Consider the following 20,353-nt stretch of genomic DNA (forward strand, 5'->3'; position numbering starts at 1 on the left):
AATAAATAAATAAATAAATTTATAAAAGAAGATGAGGGTCCAGAGCAAGTGGGAATTGGTGACAATGGAGGCCATGATCTCAGGGGAGAGGCTTAGAAAAAGGAAGGATAGAGGGAAAATGCAATAAGGGGACTTCTTAATGCCTGTAAGAGGAGAAGTGGACCCCGATGCAAGACCGACCTGAGTGGATTAGCCAGGTAATGTTGCAGAATCCTCACGACCTGAGGTATTTTCCTGATTGGCAAAGGGAAAGATTGGGTTGTACTTGGTAACTGGGCAAACCTGTGTTTCCTTCAGGCATGTGGGGACTAAGAATAGGGTTACATACACAGACATAGAAAACAAACTTACGGTTACCAAAGGGGAAATGAGGGGAGGGATAAATTAGGAGTTTGGGATTAACATATATATACCACTATATATAAAATAGCCAGCAGGAACCTACTGTAGAGTACAGGGAACTATACTCAATATTTTCTAATAATCTATGAGGGAAAAGAATTTGAAAAAGAATATATATATATATGAATCTATTTGCTGTACACCTGAAACTAACGTAACATTGTGAATCAACTATACTTCAATAAAAAAAGGCAGGGGTGGGGATAGGGTTACATAGATACAGAGAAATCAAAGAAATGTTCTTAATTAACTTTGTAAAACGTTACTTATAAAAATATTTTCAGATTTGACATTTATCCAGTTATTTATACTTCAAAAGTAGGCCATCTAGATATCTAATCATGTCACTGAAATAACGTAACTTCTAGAACTCTATAAGCCTCATAATTCTGACAGTATATCAACTGTTTAAAGACGTGATTTTTTAAAATAACATTTTCAACCAAGTTGATCATTTTCATGGATCTAATTCTTTACTATTAATTTTTGATCTGTGTATCATGGGGCTCTCCAAGCATGTGTTATCTGGTGAGTTTTCACAGTATTCTATAAATATATTTACAGTTATGGTTTTATATCTAGTGAATGAATCACTCTTCATGAGGTTGGTCACTACAGAAATTATGCCTGACACACAAAGACAATACATAAATACTTGTTGAAGGAATGACTCACCAGTAAGATAAGTAACATAATTGAAATCACTGTCTTACTTTTTAAAACAAAAGCAAAAAGCAAGAAGAAAGATGAGGACTGAGGGTGCCAGAGGAGAGCACAAGAGCAAGTGAGCACATAGAAGGCAGAAGATAAAGGCTCGACTAATTCCTATCAGCTGGACCTGTGACAGATGATTACTCAGCTCTCTTTGCCTGGGGGATGCTGAGGCTTTGTCTTTCTTACAATCCTAGACAACAGCAACAATGCCTGCCAACAAATTAACCAATAACCATTCGACAGAGAATAAATTAGTACATAAAGGCATATAAGACACTATGAATGGAAGATTTTGAAATAAACTGTTATTCTCATGACAACTAGAAATACAGCAAAGAGCTCTAAGTCCCAGTTTTCTCCGATCTCTAAGTATGGATGGATAATTTAGACCTTCCCCAATGGCAAGAAAGTAGCCCAGTAGTAGGCACTGTTTAAGTCCTCTCTGGACCCCAGAGTTGTATTTCAGCCTGAACCTGCAGCATTAATTTAAATTTCAAATACAAGAAGTGGATGTTGAGCGCTGATTATGTGGACCAAAAAATACACAGTTACGGGGAACCAAAAAAAAGTGACTTTAGAGATAATCATTGCCCTTAAAAAGCTAAGAAAAGTGTTAAGTTGGAAGGGAAAGAACAACAATTTAATGTTGTATAATAGTAAAATTGGGATGTGCACAGTGGCCCAGAAGAAGGCTGGTTAATTCTGTGGGGCGTTTGGGGTTGGAATTCCTAAAGGGCAGATCAAGGTAGCAGGAAATTCAGGATACGGGTGAAGGGTGGTTTGTGACGGGATTCATACTAGTTAGGGAAGGAAGAGATTCCTGGAAAGGAGCTGATGAATTAGGAGGAAGCAGATATATCCAAGGACTGGAAATTTACTAAAGGGGGAAAAAAAAAGCATACACAGCAAGTGTGAGGAATGAGAAGAAATTAAGAAGTCAGTGTCTTCAGAGGCTCCCCCTGGCCTTCCTGGTCACTGTACATGGTCATATTCTGGATCTAGGTCACTGTACATGGTCATATTCTGGATCTAGGATCAGAGAGAGAATTCTTTCTGAGCTCCAGATAATGGCCATGGGAGAAATTTACTAAAACAGAGTTAAGGTTAGGTTTAATCATGTAAAAGAGTTCAAGGACCTGAGAAGATAATTTGTTAGATGAATCTCACATATGAACTTTTTTTTTTTTTTTTAGGTCAAGGTGAGTTTATTGTCCAAATAGCATAACCTAATTGCGTCCAAAACCATTTTCAAATCCATCTTTAAGCTAGTCAGAAAAGCAGGTTATTATTTTTAAAAATCACTTCACACTGAACAGATAGGACCTCTGAAAAGGCAGCTTGACTATACCACGTCACCATCATGGCCAATACAACATTTTTTTCCCATGCTTCCTAAAAACCTTCCGTGTATACTGATCATGCTACTTCAGCACTTGCTCGCATGCCGACCAAATAAACACCCACATCTCTTACAGAGTACATGGTGAGAGAATAAAGTCGACTGGATATGGCATCACACTCATTTTAAAGCAAAAAAAAAAAAATTATAGTAATAGTAAAAGAAAGTCCAAGACGAGAAACTGTAACACAGAGAGAGAGAGAGATCTGAGGTACATGGTAATGAACATAATGGAAAAAATCCAATGGCCCAGTGATCTGCCAGGGATTTCAGAGTAGGCCAGCAATTTAAAAAAAAACAAAAAAACAAAAACACGAGAACTTTTTTTTTTTAAAGGATAGGCACCTGTCAAAATACACTGGCTACTGTAATGGCTACAGTCAGTAAGGCACTTTTTTCCCCAAAGTAGGCTGCAGGCAAAGGGATAAATGTGGCAGCTCCAGCATGCATGTGTATGTTTGCCGATGGCTTCTGGAAACCTAAGCCAAGAATCGGGTCTGACAAAAAGCCAGGTGGGATGAGGAAGCCATACACATACATCCTCTTGAATCTCCCGGCCCTACTTTGTACAAACGGGTGACAGGAACTGCCCCAAGCCCCCTGTGCTCCGTACCTACGGAGCGCCTGCTGGCTGAAGACGCTCTCAGCACTAATTACCGTCTCAGCACTAATTTCCCTTTTAAAGCTGTTCTCAGGGTCGGACTGTCTCAAAGATAAACAAAGAGGAATCCTTTTGGCTTAGAAGCCAGCTGGCTTACTCAGATTTCCTCCCCATTCTTACCTCCCATTTCCACTCCACCAATATTCTCTTCTTGAGCTAGAAAATCATTATTTGCATGAGCTAAGGTGCGAGTCTATTTCTTCTCCCAGCCCTGCCCCTTGTGGCCCGTGGAAGGAAAATTCCTCTGCCCTCTTTGAGAAAGTCATCCAAGGCTGCTACCGTCCTAACCCGGCAGTCCCGGGGCTCCCAGGGCAGCGTGGACATGGCCTTGGGGCCGGGCCGCAGCCCCTTCGGAAGGGAAGCCCCCGATGGCCGCAGCCGGGGTGGCGTCCCCTCGGAGCCACGCGTACCCGCCTCGGATGCTGAAGGAGGCCAAAGGGGGACCAGGCTGGGGGACGCAGGGGGCTGCTCGGTGGGGTGGTGCCAGTTCCGGAGGACAGCATCCTCGGACAGAAGCCCCTTCTCTCAGCCTGGGGCGGGGGGGGGCGGCATTCGGCTGAGGCATCGGTCCCCTGCCCTCGCCTGCAGGCTTCTCGGCTGTTAGGGACCCACATCACATACGGACTTTTCATTCATTCAGAACCGTGGCAAGAGTTGGAGGAGAAAAAAGAACCTCATCGGCAATTTATCATATTTGTGGAATAACAAACTTAATCTTACAAAGATTCAGCAGATGGGTGGAGGGAGAGGGTAACATGTAACCGGAGGGAAGAGATGTCAGGGTAGGAGGGACGGCAGCTAGGGACAACTTTACCGACATGCATTAGAGTCCCTACGAACCGGAGTTTCTTTCCAGTCCTTTTCAGGTTCGGTGACAGAATGAAAAAGAAATGTTCTTCCCCTCTCGCTTTGCATGTTTCTCTCTCCACTAAGTGCTGCCCCCTTCATTATCTAAAAAGGAACAAAACTATCCAGGTTGGGGAAGGTTCCAGATCATCAAATGGCTGTGTTTAGGGTCTGGCGGTTGGGAACTTTTCAGTAGGCTCGGGGATTCTGCAGTTCCATTGGTGGGAAGAGAAGATGGTAAGGCAAATAAAGGTAGGTAGAGATTTATTTGTCCAGATAGATACAGAGACATTTGTGTGGCTACAGAGACAACAAAAACCATTATCAGAAGGACACATACTTCAAGTTATTTTTCCAGTGGCAATAGCTCTTTGTATGAATCAGTGTAGAGGACATATATGCCCATTTTATCAGATCTGAAGCATGATTTTTACGGTTTTCATTTATTATAGAGGTTTACAGTCATTACAGTTTTTACTTTTATGGTGTACTCTTTGTCTCATATATGGATTTTTGATGCCAAGGGCCGCCTTCAGGGACAAAATTCCCCATTATGATATATGGGAAAATACGATCTGCTCTGTAATGTTGCTTTATGTACAATTCTAAGGGCAGAATATGGCAAAGGATATCTGCATAATTCAAATCAAAAGAAAAAAATTCATTGGTACTCAATTCCGATAACTGCTTCAGTTCTTTCTTTTACTTAGGAAACATACCACAACGGCATACTATTTCTTAATTATGTTCCGGTGTTTAGCACCAGCCAGAAATGTAGAAAGGATAAGATAGACAATCTTTAGGGTAATTTAAATGCTTAAAGTCTTGGTTCTCAAACTTAACATGCATAAAAGTCACCTGAGAAGATTGTGAAGATTGTAGATTCCCAAGTCTCACCTCCAGACATTTTAAGTCACGAATTCTAGGATGTGACCTGGGAAAATGCATCTAATAAACAGGCCAGTTGATTCTGATGCAAGTGGTCTTAGGCCACATATCGGGAAACTCTGGCTTAAGAGAATGTGAATACTTACAGAGCCTATGAACCACAAGCAGAAAGCAGGAGAGATCCACTCTCTGGCATGGATTCCACAGTCAATCCACATGGCATTTTTGGACTTTTGTTCTTTTCTAGAAACCTGCACAGAGAAAATCAAAAAACAGTAATAAGAGGCTTCAGGATAATAACTTCCATATATATAGTGCTTCTACTTAATCCTTTTAGCAAATCTATGAAATACCTATTATTCTCTGCATTCCTTTGAGAATTCTCAAGGGAAATTAAAAGCTGGTGTGATTAAAGGATAGTAGCTCAGGTCACATAGCTGGTGAGGGTTGGGACTGAGGTCTGAAGCCAGGACTCGATTTAAAACTATTTTTACTTTAACTTTTATTTTTTTAAATGTTTAAAATCTTTTATTGAAGTATAGTTGATTTAGTCTTGTGTAAAGCTCTTTTTATTCCCTCACAATCCCCTTGTGATACCAGAGCTGCATGAGGTGGGTGTAGAAGTAGATACCAGAGAGCTAGTGTTTCAGGCCATACCTTCACACTCTAGTTAGAATTAAGTGGTTATGTGTTGGGTGCGCAGCTTTCTGTGGGAGGGGTGGGACAGAGAAAGGCTTGGGAGAGGAAAGTCAGTGGTCCAAGATAAACTTGGATTCCCTCACCATTTTCCCCGGGTGCACACTCTTAATGTGTAGATTATTTCCCTATTTCACACAAAAATAAGCACACGTCTAGCTTCACACCAATTTATTACCAACAGGTCTGGGGACAGAGGCCTCATTCTGATTTACCATCTGGGGGATTAGTGGAGCTTCCAGCTTTCTGGAATAAGAACTCCCAACCTTTCCTCCATGACAGGCTTTGATGTCTTTAGAAGAATTCTCAAAAACACCTCCAAACAAAATGAATCGTAATTCATTTGCTTTTAAACATTAGTTAGGCACACATTTTAGAGTATGGAGGGAAGGGAGAAGAGTGTTGCAAAATCAAACAAATGTGTGGGGCTGGAATTCCAAAACAAGAAAAAGAGAGATTTCGATTTCTAAATTGCCATCTACGCCACTCAGGGAGGTTCTTCTGAACTAACCCGGAGCTAGTGATAGCCAATAAGAAGGCAAGTGAGAAAGTCAAATGGCTTTGGCCACAAAGGGTCAAATTGTACAAAGAGGAGAACGACCCAGCTGATTTAATCTACTCAGTGTAAAAGGAAATCCTGAGTTGTCTGCACTAGTTGCCTTACTAGACCTTCTGTTTAACTGTGCTGAGCAAATTCTCTTGGTGTCGGTCATGACACTGGGAAGATGGAGGAATCCCAGAGACTCACATGATGTGCACATCCTTGGTTGAGTACGATTGGGAGTGATGCATGCAGAAAGCATGGTTTTCCAACATGTACATCCCGGAAACACAAGTTCCAAAGAGTACACACAACACGGCTGAAAGTAAATGGCATGGGTGGGTAGGCCATGATTACATGGATCCAGTCTGGTTGACCAACTTGGCTGCCAAGAGGACCCAATTTTCCTACGTCTGCCTTGAGTTTGCACTGCAAGTTCTTGTCAGAACAGATGAAAACCCAGAAATCCTGAGTCAAAATCTTATCTTTGGATGATCGAAGAGGCCCACCTATCACAATTTAGATAATGTTGGGAAACTATGTATAAATTAAATGTTCCTAAATCGGATGTATTTTTCCAATGATTAAATTTTTTTCCAGAGCTTCTTTTTAATTTATTTTATTTTATTTTTTTTCTTTAGGGGAAAGAGTGGTTAAAAAAACAGAACTGCAGAATTAGAAATTAACAGGCAGGAATTAGTTTGGTTTCATGGCTCCCAATATTCTTCCTGTGGCCACATTCACTGACTTTACTAAGGCCAATTTATTCAACTGAAAATAAAGAACCAGACAGGTGGTGACTGAAGCAAAAGCTATCATATCAGCCCTGCTGCCCAAAATCCCAGCATTGCCCGGGTTCCTATCCTTTCCTAAGTTTCGCTGTTCAACTCTTTCTTTGGTTCTAAAAACTGTATCAATGTCAATATTTGTTCAATCACAGATTCCCCTACTCTTTTTTTTTTTGGCCTAAGTCAGTTAGTCAGAGGTGGTGGTGTTAATAAAACAGGATTTGAAATTTAATCTAGACCACTCCCCTCATTTTATGAAGGTAGGCATTGAAGCCCAGGAAGGTTAAATGGCTTATCTATGTCACAGAGTTGATACTCTTAGACCAACACTACATTAGTAAAGGAAAAAAATTTAAAGGTAATAACCAATCCCTAAAAGCTGGATATTAAAGTTGAGGAACACTTATAATACACATATTTCCAGAACTCAAAAAAAAAAAAATCCAAGTAATAACAAGCACTGCTGGAGAATTAACACATCCCCCAAAGTTGAAATGTCAATGACTCTTCCCACAACATACCTTTAAGACATAAAGTGGGTACTTCTCATATGAGGATCCAATGTGGATTTTTTCAACCATATCAGGATACCACTCAGTCATAACTTCTATCCAAGAATAGATCTATCAGAGCAGAAACCAGCAGTCACAGAGCAAGTTCAAAGCATTTTCCTGCCAAAGGAAACAGACCACTTCTTCGAGCAAGGGCGATCCCTCGAAAACACTTGTATGTGGAGAGAATGAGGAACTAAAACACTTGGGGCAGGGTATTTCTTCTGCTGTTTAGAAAAATCAATAAAGCTAAAGTTTTGAAAAATATCAAGGTTTAGGGAAAAAGTACTAAGAAACTTACGACAAAGTAGGAAAAGATAATCTTCAAAGCAGCACTCCTTAAGTTATTTTTAAAGGCTCATCACATTGAATCCCTGCCTCTGTGTATGAAATCCTCTTTACCATTCAAGAGTTCATTTCTATATGAGATTTTTTTTTTTTAAATATTCACTTTTCAAGAGTAACCTAAGGAAGTCCTGGGCACTGTCTTTGAACAGGATCAATCGAGGTGCCATTATTTCTTACTGAAGACCTGTGGACTCACAACAAAATCTGTGAAATGATGAGAAGCAAAGGGGAAAACAATCTGGAGAAAAAAAATTTCTCTTTTACCCAGGGAAGGAGTTTGATTCTGGACCTCTCTCCTGGGTGGAAGTCTAGTGGCCTGTGATTCTGTCAAGATTATAATAGAAAGAAAAAACAAAAATTTCTGGGTCTGACTTTAGGCTAGTGCCCACCTGGAAGCAGGCATTGAATGATGGAGCCTGGCCATGTTTTAATGTAGACCAACTTCTCAGGGGCCACTTTTAAACTTTTATACCTTCTGCAGTGGGAATGACCAACCCATGGCCTTATCTCTGGGAACTTTTCTAGAGGTAATTTCAAATAGCAATCCTAGCTGATGGGAACAGGAGCACCATTTACCCTTGGATCCTCTTAGAGGAACATAACTAGGGTGAGTGGTGTGTGGGAGTGGTTGTCTCGTGCCGAGAGTTCAGATGCTCCTGGAAGGCCTACCTGCTGCCAAGTACCAGTGCTGTCAGTGTCTGAGGTGCCGGAAATTTAACCATCAGGGATTTCCTCACTGGGCCTCTGTTTACCGTGTTACTCCTCTAAGGCATGCGTACACCTGAGAGAACTACTACATCAAACTATTTTGTGTTACAGCATTGATGGTTCAGTCGAATTCCTCCAACAGGGAGGCTGTGTTATATAAAGGCAGCTTTACGGAAAACTTTATTCATTTCACAATCTGCGGTAATGATGGTCACATCCTTTGAATAACTCTCTTCTTTTGCCATTTGTTTTAAGTGATGTTTTTCAGTCATTTGTTTTTCTCCCCTGCAGGGGATCACTTAAAATTTCCTAGTGAGAGTCAATGACGAAAGAAACCCCTCTTGCCCCTCAAGCGAACGTGTGGTGAGGACTGAAGGAGAGATCAGTGTTGAAGGGGAAGAAAGGACTTGGCAGAATTTCCGGGGAGCAAGATTGCCACGGTTCCTACAAACCTCTTAGAAAGGATTGGGCGCGGGAGCGAGGAGAGGTCCAAACTGTTTTCTGGAACGTCATTGTGATGAAATGAATTGTGTCCTCCCTCAAATTCATATGTTGAAGCCTTAACCTCCAGCACCTTAGAATGTGACTGCATTTGGAGACAGGGCCTTTAAAGAGGTAATTAAGTTGAAATGAGGCTGTTGGTGTGGACCCTAATCCAACCTGACTGGTGCTCTTATAAGAAGTGGAGATTAGCACGGACAGAGAGACGCCAGGGATGTGCACACACAGAGAAATGGCCGTGTGAGGACATAGCAAGGAGGTAGCCATCTGCAAGTCAAGGAGAGAGGCCTCAGAAGAAACCAGCCCTGCTGACACCTTGACCTTGGACTTCCAGCCTCCAGAACTGTGAGAGAGTAAACTTCTGTTGTTTAAGCCACTCAGTATATGTCCCTTTTTTTATGACCGACTAATACAGTGTATGGCAAACTAATACTTTTTTCCTCCCATGTCTTTCCAACTCTTTCCTGGGGTGAGGGTAAGAAAAAAATAAGCCCTTTGAACAAAATATTTAAAATATACCAGAAAAAAAATTTTTTTTAATGTTCATATCCTTTATCTATTTATTTAGGCTACACCGTGCGGCTTGTAGGATCTTAGTTCCGCAGCCAGGGATTGAATGTGGGTCCTCGGCCGTGAAAACACAGAGTCCTAACCACTGGACTGCCAGGGAATTCCCAGAAAAATGTTTTTAAATACCTCTGTTTAAGGCATTCCACTCTTCCCACCAAACCCAACACAGCATTGACACAGTTAGGTTCTCCATTTGCAGATTGTGCCTACCCAGCCTCTCAACTCTGGACCTCAAGTTTGCTCATGCAGGGCTGATGTAGGAGGCTGGAGGGAGGTGGTCTAGGTAGAATAGACAGAGGCAAGGTAGGAGAGAGAAAAGGAGAGGGCTGCAATTTTAAGATCCCCGTCAACCAGCCAGGTACATCGATTATAGAAGCACACTGAGTTCTGGTTTAACTAACTGGAAAAGAACAGATGCTTTTGAAGATTCAATAGAAAACTTTCTTATTACTTAAGCCTTAGATGTCTTAAAAATATGGATATGGTTCTTAACAGTTTCTGGGCACCTAGCCAAAGATGATAAAAAATACTTATATTAAGGAATATAGCAGCAGACTCCCATGAAAGAATAGAAGGTATCAAGGGATTTGTACTACTTGGAGTATATTATATTGAAAAGAAAGTGCTCCAAGGGGTTTACCCTTTCAACTAACAAATATGGGGAAATGGCACTTAGAGTATGATGCGAAAGCTTACTGAGGCCAACTGAACATGGATATCTTGCTTAGGTTCCCTCTAGAAAAATCAGAACCTATAAGTACTAATAGGAAAAAACCCAATTTCTTAAATATTAAAACACAGGCATTATCAACATTATTATTATTACTATTATTACTTAAATAGGTTCCTTCTGAGAGGAATAACATGCACTTAAACACTTTATTGCGTACTAAATATAAGTGAATAAATTCCTTTAATTCAGTGAGATAATATGGCGATTATTCAGTAAGAGTACAATTAGGATAATGGTCTAAGGAGACATGATTAATTGGACTGTTAATTTTTTTGTGGCAGTTTCAATAGAAAGGCCCTATTTTCAATTTCCTGTTGTTCCTTAGAATGCAGTGTTACTCCTAACAGAGATACTCTTAGCTATGGACAAACAGGCTGCTTAGAGGCAATTTCCAAAATATGACACAATCTTCCCAGGGAAGATATCTACAAAAGGATGAATTACTTCTGTATAATCAACCTAATTGTGATTTTTTTTTCACCCTCTTCCATCAATTATGATTCTCTAATAATTTCCCATGGCTGAAATGGCAAAGCTTGTTAAACGAAAATAGGAATTTTCAAGAGAAACGTGACAGCTTACCTCATTTAGTGAGTGATACTGTTCATAGTAGGAGGAGGAGGCCCGGGGGCTGATGGTGTCATTGGAAGTCTGCTGCCGGATAAGATCTTCCACATTTTCCAACAAGACCCTGGGTTATGAAACAGGGCGTGAGCTGGTTTCCAAAGAGGGCTCTGATTTTCCTGCACGGCCCATTGCAGGCACAACAGGTGAGCAAGGGGGAAAAATCACTAAGAAATCTAACAAGCACAAGGTGAAAACACCGCCAGCTAACATTATGATAAGCTGAAATATACAAGCCCTCTGGGTAGAGCCTCATGGGCATTGGAGGGATAGTGGCTCCTATGGGGTATGTTTTCAGGGCCTCCAAAATCTCACCCCTTCTCCAACATTATGAACATTTCTTGAATGTGACTCATTAGTGTGTTTTAGGTGAACATACAGGTTAATGGACAATGTATTTCAACCCAGAGGAACACTGTATTATTCTGTTTTCAGTTAAGGACCGAGGAGAAGCAGAAAGCCTTTTCTTTTTATTTTTCCCTGTGAGTCACTGACATACACCAGATGCATGTATAGGTTCTGCGTGGCCAAAGTTGGTCAAATCTCCAGAGAAATAAAAGCACAGGAATAGGGAAGGTACAGGAAAGTGATCTCATTTAATTTCTCTTGCAAAGGATCACACAGTTAACTAGGCACAAACATCTTAATTAAGACAGACTGAAGCCATTCTGTCACCTGGGATGAACAATTGAAAGTTAGCTGTCATTCTAATAAAGCTTTCTTTACTTTTACTTAGGTCAGGAGGTAAAAGCCAAGGCTTTGACATCAGAAAGGTCTGAGTATGGCTCCTAGCTCTGCCACGTTCTAGCTGGCTGACCTTGAGAAATTCCTTTGAAAATGTTTTTCATACACACAAAGAGGATAGTATTTACTTCACAGGATTAAATAAGGATTAAATGATACAATGTATAGAAAGGCTCAGCACCTTTCCTGGAAGGCAGAAAACACCAATAACATATTATTAATAATAATCATAGTGTATTATCCAAAGGTTGCCCATTGATACACAGAAGAGAGCATGGCCTCCAGGAAGTGTCAGGGCAGCAGAGGGACACTGGCGCTTGGGCAATAGATACAGAAAGGAGACTCCAAAAGGAAGAAGGCATGAACTCTGAACAGAAATCACACCTAATGCAAATTTTAGTTTAGGGCCAGACATTCCAGAATGTTCACTGACCTTGTGAAGGAAGCAAAATCTCCTTCAGCAGCTGCTTTTTCAAGAGATACCACAAAGCCTACTAAAGTGAGTGACAATTTTGCTCCCCGAGTCCAGGCACAGAGTAGAGGAACTATAAGAAGGAAGGAACCGGGAGGAACGGTAAGAGTCCTTTTCAGATAAGGGACCAAGGTCATGAGAGGCAAACCACTTGTCCAGGGTCACTGAGCTAGCCCCTTGGGCTCCATCACCAATCCGTTCCAGAGATTTCCATGTTGCCATGTTTAGTGTAAGTATTTATTTTTCCAGGAAGCAATGATACCATCCACTAGTAAAATGCATCATAGGTGCTTAGAATAGCTGCTCAGTAAATACGGAATCATGCCTACCTGAACGGAATTCTGCTCTCATTTAAATGGGCTTTCACGTTGCTTACATCAGACGCATTCACAAAAAAATGGACTTCTTTTCTCTTCGTAATAAATTCAGCTGTTACTGGCTGCCAGAGGACAATCTGCAGTTTCAAGGGGGAAAATTGATAAAAACAAAGACAGTTTTTCACATCACTCTCGTCTGTAGCTAAAGCCATAAAAGGGTTTTTATAAGGGAAATAAAAAAGACATTCCTGGTCACTGGTCCCCATTTACACATGTGGTAGTGTAAACATTTATTTTACAGGGGGCTTGTTTTATTCTTTTCTGTAACCCCAGTGGCTAAAGAGGGCCTGGAACTTACTAGGTACTCAATAAATATTTGGCGAGGCAATGAACTAATGAATGAATTCATGAATGAATATATTTATGGCCCAATGTAGAACTGGATGTGTATGTCAAATGTTTAAAGAGAAATGAAAGTTGGTCTAGAAAGAAAGTCGATTAAATGTTGCTTTTTTTTAAATAAAAATTCCATATCCTTGATACTATTATGATGTTAGTGTCCCTTTCCTTTAATCTAATTGCCTTTGGGAAATGCCTTCCCATACATAATATTTACATTTTTTTTCTACTTTACTGAGCTTTTTTTAAAGCACTTTCACACTCATTGCCTTTGATCATTATAACAACATTTTGCCATAAACTAAGCAGGTGTTATTATTTTCATTGTTCAGAGGAAGAAATTAAGGCTCGAAGCTAAGTCGCCTAAAATCACACACCAAGAAGTGGCAGAACAAGATCTAACTCCTGAATCTCGGATGCTTCCTCTGGCAGTATTTCCTCTGTCCACGGTGTGGTGGCTGTGAGGACGCGCCGGGCAGCTCTTCTGTTGGGAGAGGCTTAGTTCACTAACCTTCCCCGCTGTTGTCCCTCTTGATTCCCCCACTGGCTTCTCCAGGGCTGCAGCCAGCCAATGACAGAGCACTGCGGGCGTATTATTGCAGCTCCGTTCCTGCTAGATTAGGGTTTCCTCTTACAGATGTCTTTGGCTTAAGGACTTATCACGGTCCAGCCAAACCTTCATTGGGACTGCCCTGTGGTCTAGAGGTTGTCCACGCACAACTCTCCTTTCTGCACACGTGTCAGAGCTGCTTGATGGTCTGTGGGTACTCTCTGCCACCTCCAGCTCCCTCCTCTTCATCCTTCACAAGCAGCCCCACCTAACAAGTCTCTAACATCTCTAATATAGTTTTGACCTCTGCTTCTCAGAGAGCCCTAACCCAACAACCATGCAGCCATCAATATTCTATCAGGATATTTTGTAATGCATCAGTTTTCTATTTTCTGGGGAGTTGAGTCCCAGGCATGAAAATTTTAATAAATTTTTCTTTGTGTTCTTTATGCTTACACCTTGGTTAAGTATTATTGCTTTTTAAATAAAGATCTACTGGATTTCTGTTACTGTAGCATCTTTGTAAGTACCCCCCCCTTTTTTTTTTTTTTTGGTGCTGAAACCCAGGAATGAACCAGTAAGTTCACACTTTCAGTGTCTAGGTACTGTCATGTAATTGGCTGAAAAGCCAATAGTACAAATGAAGACAGTTTGATTTGGGGAACCAGTAAAATCATGTGATTATGGGAAGGAGGAAAAGGCTACAAGGAGAGGGGTTTATACCAGCTGTATATAAGTCAGACGACATAGAGGAGAGAACATGGCACACCAGACTTGTATAAAATATAAACAATAAGAAGATAAATGAGGGAGAAGTTACCTCGTATGTTGTAGTAGTATTCTGCAGAATTTGAACTTGCCTGGAGGTTCTAGGAAGAGCAGATAAAACCTGGCCACTGGGGGGGAAAAATAAAACAGGATTTTGATATTAAATAAAAAGTGAAAATAAGATAAATTATATTGGGAGGGGCTTCTAGGAAATTATAAAAAGGAAACAAAATGTTGAAAGAAAAGAGGACCTCACCACAGATTTCAAAATAACCTTAGATTTTGCTTCCAGTCAAGATGGAGAAACAGGGACCAAGTTTACCCTCCTGCCTGAAACAAATAAAACACTGGACAATGTATATAAAAGAATGTCACTCAAGAAATTGAACATCTGCAATATGATGAAACACTGTATCCTGGACTGGGTCTTGGAACAGAATCGTGGAAAGACTGGTGTAATCTATAGAAAGCCTGCAGTTTTGTTAAGAGTAGTGTACCAATGTTGGTTTCTTAGTTTTAACAAATATACCATGATAATATAAAATGCTAACAACAGGCGAAACTGGGTGCATGGTATAGAGAAACTCTGTAATATCTTTGCAACTTTTCTGTAAATCTAAAAATATTTCAAATAAAATTTTATTTAAAAAATAAGACAAAAACATGTAATGAGAACTCCAGAAGCACAAAAGGTTATGATAATTTCTGCTTGTCATTATGAGCAAAGGCTTCATGGAAGAGGTAACTGGGTAAGTAAGCAGTGTAACGGCAGACTGGCAGGAGACAAAAGAGCATTGTTGGGAAAATGGCAAGCTGTTTATTTTTGCCAAGTGTAGGATTTAGGTGTTTAGGGCAAGAGAAGAATGGTAGCCAAACAGAAGTGAGTTTGGAAACTTATGTTAGTTCTCCCCTAGAGAAGTTTTCCAATGCACGCTGAGAAATTTGGCCTTTATCTAGTAGGCAATTAGGAGTTAAGAAAGTGACATCATTTGACTTGTGATTTATAAGAATAATTTTGACACCAGGGTGGAGGATGGTTTATTTTGGAAAGCCTGATTAAAAGATTCTAAACTCTGGAAATAAGCCTATGGAGACTTGATTATCAAAAGAGAGGAAGAGGAGCTCCCAGAAACAATAGATTCAGAGATTTGGTGCCAATCATTGGTATGGTTAAGTGTAAACTATTCAACCAGTGATAAATGACATATGTCCAAGGATATGTATCACAAGATGATTCATAGTAACAATAACTGGAAACCACATGAGCGCTTATCAGTAACAGCATTGTTGAATGTTGGTGATGTCTCCACATTCTAGAATGTTTTGTAGCCATTATAAAGAAAGAGTTAGTTAAAATAGTAAACTTGGGGGAGATTTACATGATGCATTAAGAGAGAGAAGCAAGAAGTGAGTGGAGAATTGTAAGAAATATTATCCCATTTTTGTAAAAAAATAAGTTAGAAAGAAAAAGGAAACTTATAAGTGTTAAAAGCAGAAGAAAACAGCCTCATCCACGAGAGAGCAGACAGCAGATGCAAGAAGAACTACAGTCCTGCAGCCTGTGGAACAAAAAGCACATTCACAGAAAGATAGACAAGATGAAAAGGCAGAGGGCTATGTACCAGATGAAGGCACAAGATAAAACCCCAGAAAAACAACTAAATGAAGTGGAGATAGGCAATCTTCCAGAAAAAGAATTCAGAATAATGATAGTGAAGATGATCCAGGACCTCGGAAAAAGAATGGAGGCAAAGATTGAGAAGATGCAAGAAATGTTTAACAAAGACCTAGAAGAATTAAAGGACAAACACCTAGGAGAATAAAGAACAAACAAACAGAGATGAACAATACAATAACTGAAACGAAAAATACACTAGAAGGAATCAATAGCCGAATAACTGAGGCAGAAGAACGGATAACTGACCTGGAGGACAGAATGGTGGAATTCACTGCTGTGGAACAGAATAAAGAAAAAAGAATGAAAAGAAATGAAGACAGCCTAAGAGACCTCTAGGACAACATTAAATGCAACAATATTCGTATTATAGGGGTCCCAGAAGGAGAAGAGAGAGAGAAAGGACCCGAGAAAACATTTGAAGAGATTATAGTCGAAAACTTCCCTAATATGCGAATGGAAATGACCACCCAAGTCCAGGAAGCGCAGAGAGTCCCACACAGGATAAACCCAAGGAGAAACACACCGAGACACATAGTAATCAAATTGGTAAAAACTAAAGACAAAGAAAAATTATTGAAAGCAGCAACGGAAAAACGACAAATAACATACAAGGGAACTCCCTTAAGGTTAACAGCTGATTTCTCAGCAGAAACTCTACAAGCCAGAAAGGAGTGGCATGATATACTTAAAGTGATGAAAGGGAAGAACCTACAACCAAGATTACTCGACCCAGCAAGGATCTCATTCAGATTTGATGGAGAAATCAAAAGCTTTACAGACAAGCAAAAGCTAAGAGAATTCAGCACCACCAAACTAGCTCTACAACAAATGCTAAAGGAACTTCTCTAAGTGGGAAACACAAGAGAAGAAAAGGACCTACAAAAATAAACCCAAAACAATTAAGAAAATGGTCATAGGAACATACATATTGATAATTACCTTAAACATGAATGGATTAAATGCTCCAACCAAAAGACACAGGCTCATTGAATGGATACAAAAACAAGACCCATCTATATGCTGTCTACAAGAGACCCACTTCAGACCTAGGGACACATACAGACTGAAAGTGAAGGGATGGAAAAAGATATTCCATGCAAATGGAAATCAAAAGAAAGCTGGAGTAGCAATAATCATATCAGATAAAATAGACTTTAAAATAAAGAATGTTATAAGAGACAAGGAAGGACACTACTTAATGATCAAGGGATCAATCCAAGAAGAAGATATAACAATTATAAATATATATGTACCCAACATAGGAGCACCTCAATACATAAGGCAACTGCTAACAGCTATAAAAGAGGAAATCGACAGTAACACAATAATAGTAGGGGTCTTTAACACCCCACTTACACCAGTGGACAGATCATCCAAACAGAAAATAAATAAGGAAACACAAGCTTTAAATGATACAATAGACCAGATAGATTTAATTGATATTTATAGGACATTCCATCCAAAAACAGCAGATTACACTTTCTTCTCAAGTGCACATGGAATATTCTCCAGGATAGATCACATCTTGGGTCACAAATCAAGCCTCAGAAAATTCAAGAAAACTGAAATTTTATCAAGCATCTTTTCTGACCACAACACTATGAGGTTGGAAATCAATTACAGGAAAAAACTGTATAAAACACAAATACATGGAGGCTAAACAGTGTGCTACTAAATAACCAAGAGATCACTGAAGAAATCAAAGAAGAAATAAAAAAAATACATAGAAGCAAATGACAATGAAAACACAACGAACCAAAACCTATGGGACACAGCAAAAGCAGTTCTAAGAGGGAAGTTTATAGCAATTCAATCTCACCTCAAGAAACAAGAAAAATCTCAAATAAACAATCTACCCTACACTTAAAACAACTAGAGAAAGAAGAACAAAGAAAACTCAAAGTCAGTAGAAGGAAAGAAATCATAATGATCAGAGCAGAAATAAATGAAATAGAAACAAAGAAAACAAGAGCAAAGATCAATAAAACTAAAAGCTGGTTCTTTGAGAAGATAAACAAAATTGATAAACCCTTAGCCAGACTCATGAAGATAAAAAGGGAGAGGATATAACTCAATAAAATTAGAAATGAAAAATGAGAAATCACAACTGACACTGCAGAAATACAAAGGATTATAAGGGATTATAAGAGACTATTACAAACAACTATATGCCAATAAAATGGACAACCACGAAGAAATGGACAAATTCTTGGAAAGGTACTATTTTCCAAGACTGAACCAGGAAGAATTAGAAAATATAAACAGACTTAACACAAGTAACGAAATTGAAACCGTAATTAAAAATTTTCCAACAAACAGAAGTCCAGGACCAGATAGCTTCACAGGCAAATTCTATCAAACATTTAGAGAAGAGCTAACACCGATTGTTCTCAAATTCTTCCAGAAAATTGCAGAGGAAGGAACACTCCAAAATTCATTCTATGAAGCCACCATCACCCTGATACCAAAACCAGAAAAAGATATCACAAAAAAAGAAAATTATAGACCAATATCACTGATGAACAGAGATGCAAAAATCCTGAACAAAATACTAGCAAACAGAATCCAACAACACATTAAAAGGATCATACACCATGATCAAGTGGGATTTATCCAGGGATGCAAGGATTCTTCAATATACGCAAATCAGTCAATGCACATTAACAAATTAAGGAGTAAAAACCATATGATCATCTCAATAGATGCAGAAAAAGCTTTTGACAAAATTCAACACCCACTTATGATAAAAACTCTCCAGAAAATGGGCCTAGAGGGAACCTACCTCAACATAATAAGGCCATATATGACAAACCCACAGCAAGCGTCATACTCAATGGTGAAAAACTGAAAGCATTTCCACTAGGATCAGGAACAAGACAAGGATGTCCACTCTCGCCACTCTTATTCAACATAGTATTGGAAGTCCTAGCCATGGCAATCAGAGAAGAAAAAGAAAGAAAAGGAATACAAATTGGAAAAGAAGAAGTAAAGCTGTCACTATTTGCTGATGACATGATACTATACATAGAAAATCCTAAAGATGCCACCAGAAAACTACTAGAGCTAATCAATGAACTTGGTAAAGCTGCAGGATATAAAATTAGTGCACAGAAATCTCTGGCATTCCTATACACCAACAAGAAAAAATCAGAAAGAGAAATTAAGGAAACACTCCACTTATCATTGCAACAAAAAGAATAAAATACCTAGGAATAAACCTGCCTAAGGAGGTGAAAGACTTGTACTCAGAAAACTATAAAACACTGATGAAAGAAATCAAAGATGACATAAACAGATGGAGAAATATACCATGTTCTTGGACTGGAAGAATCAATTTTGTGAAAATGACTCTACTACCCAAAGCATCTATAGATTCAATGCAATCCCTATCAAACTACCACTGGCATTTCTTCACAGAATTAGAGCAAAAAATCTTACAATTTGTATGGAAACACAAAAGACCCCAAATAGCCAAAGCAATCTTGAGAAAGAAAATGGAGTTGGAGGAGTCAGACTCCCTGACTTCAAACTATACCACAAAGTTACAGTAATCAAGACAGTGCGGTACTGGCACAAAAACAGAAATATAGATCAATGGTACAGGATAGAATGGCCAGAGATAAACCCATGCACATATGGGCACCTAATTTATGACAAAGGAGGCAAGAACATACAATGGAGAAAAGACAGCCTCTTCAATAAGTGGTGCTGGGAAAACTGGAGAGCTACATGTAAAAGAATGAAATTAGAACACTACCTAACACCATACACAAAAGTAAACTCCAAACAGATTAAATAAAGCCTTAAATGTAAGACCAGACAGTATAAAACTTTTAGAGGAAAACATAGGAATAACACTCTTTGACATAAACCACAGCAAGATCTTTTTTGACCCACCTCCTAGAGTAACAGAAATAAAAGCAAAAATAAACAAATGGGACTTAATTAAACCTAAAACCTTTTGCACAGCAAAGGAAACCATAAACAAGACAAAAAGACAACCCTCAGAATGGGAGAAAGTATTTGCAAATGAAACAACAGACAAAGGATTAATCTCCAAAATATACAAACAGCTCATGGAGCTCAATATCAAAAAAACAAACAATCCAGTTAAAAAATGGGCAGAAGACCTAAATAGACATTTCAGCAAGGAAGACATACAGATGGCCAAGAGGCACATGAAAAGATGCTCAACATCGCTAATTATTATAGAAATGCAAATCAAAACTACAATGAGGTATCACCTCACACCAGTCAGAATAGCCATTATCAAAAAAGCTATAAACAATAAATGCTGGAGAGGGTGTGGAGAAAAAGGAACCCTCTTGCACTGTTGGTGGGAATGTAAATTGATACAGCCACTATGGAGAACAGTATGGAGTTTCCTTAAAAAACTAAAATAGAACTACCATGTGACCCAGCAATCCCACTACTGGGCATATACCCTGAGAAAAC

General features: G+C 39.4%; 1 protein-coding gene and 1 long non-coding RNA gene across 2 annotated transcripts in view; one reads left to right on the forward strand and one right to left on the reverse strand.

Moving 5' to 3' along the window:
• CPB2 (carboxypeptidase B2) overlaps window positions 1-20,353 on the reverse strand; it is a 46,798-nt gene that overhangs the window by 19,341 nt on the left and 7,104 nt on the right. The window contains exons 2-6 of the mRNA XM_082435399.1: window positions 14,273-14,348; window positions 12,516-12,640; window positions 10,929-11,037; window positions 7,457-7,558; window positions 5,057-5,161 (exon numbers count right to left, since the gene is read on the reverse strand). Coding sequence (XP_082291525.1) covers window positions 5,057-5,161; window positions 7,457-7,558; window positions 10,929-11,037; window positions 12,516-12,640; window positions 14,273-14,348 — 517 coding nt within the window. The remainder of the gene's footprint in view (window positions 1-5,056; window positions 5,162-7,456; window positions 7,559-10,928; window positions 11,038-12,515; window positions 12,641-14,272; window positions 14,349-20,353) is intronic.
• On the forward strand, window positions 671-4,313 carry LOC309647790. Its single transcript, XR_014256299.1, has 2 exons — window positions 671-2,087; window positions 2,119-4,313. It is a non-coding gene; the product is annotated as an uncharacterized lncRNA (long non-coding RNA).

This window comes from Balaenoptera physalus (assembly GCF_965194825.1).
Source record: "Balaenoptera physalus genome assembly, chromosome: 18".
Classification (NCBI taxonomy): domain Eukaryota; kingdom Metazoa; phylum Chordata; class Mammalia; order Artiodactyla; family Balaenopteridae; genus Balaenoptera; species Balaenoptera physalus.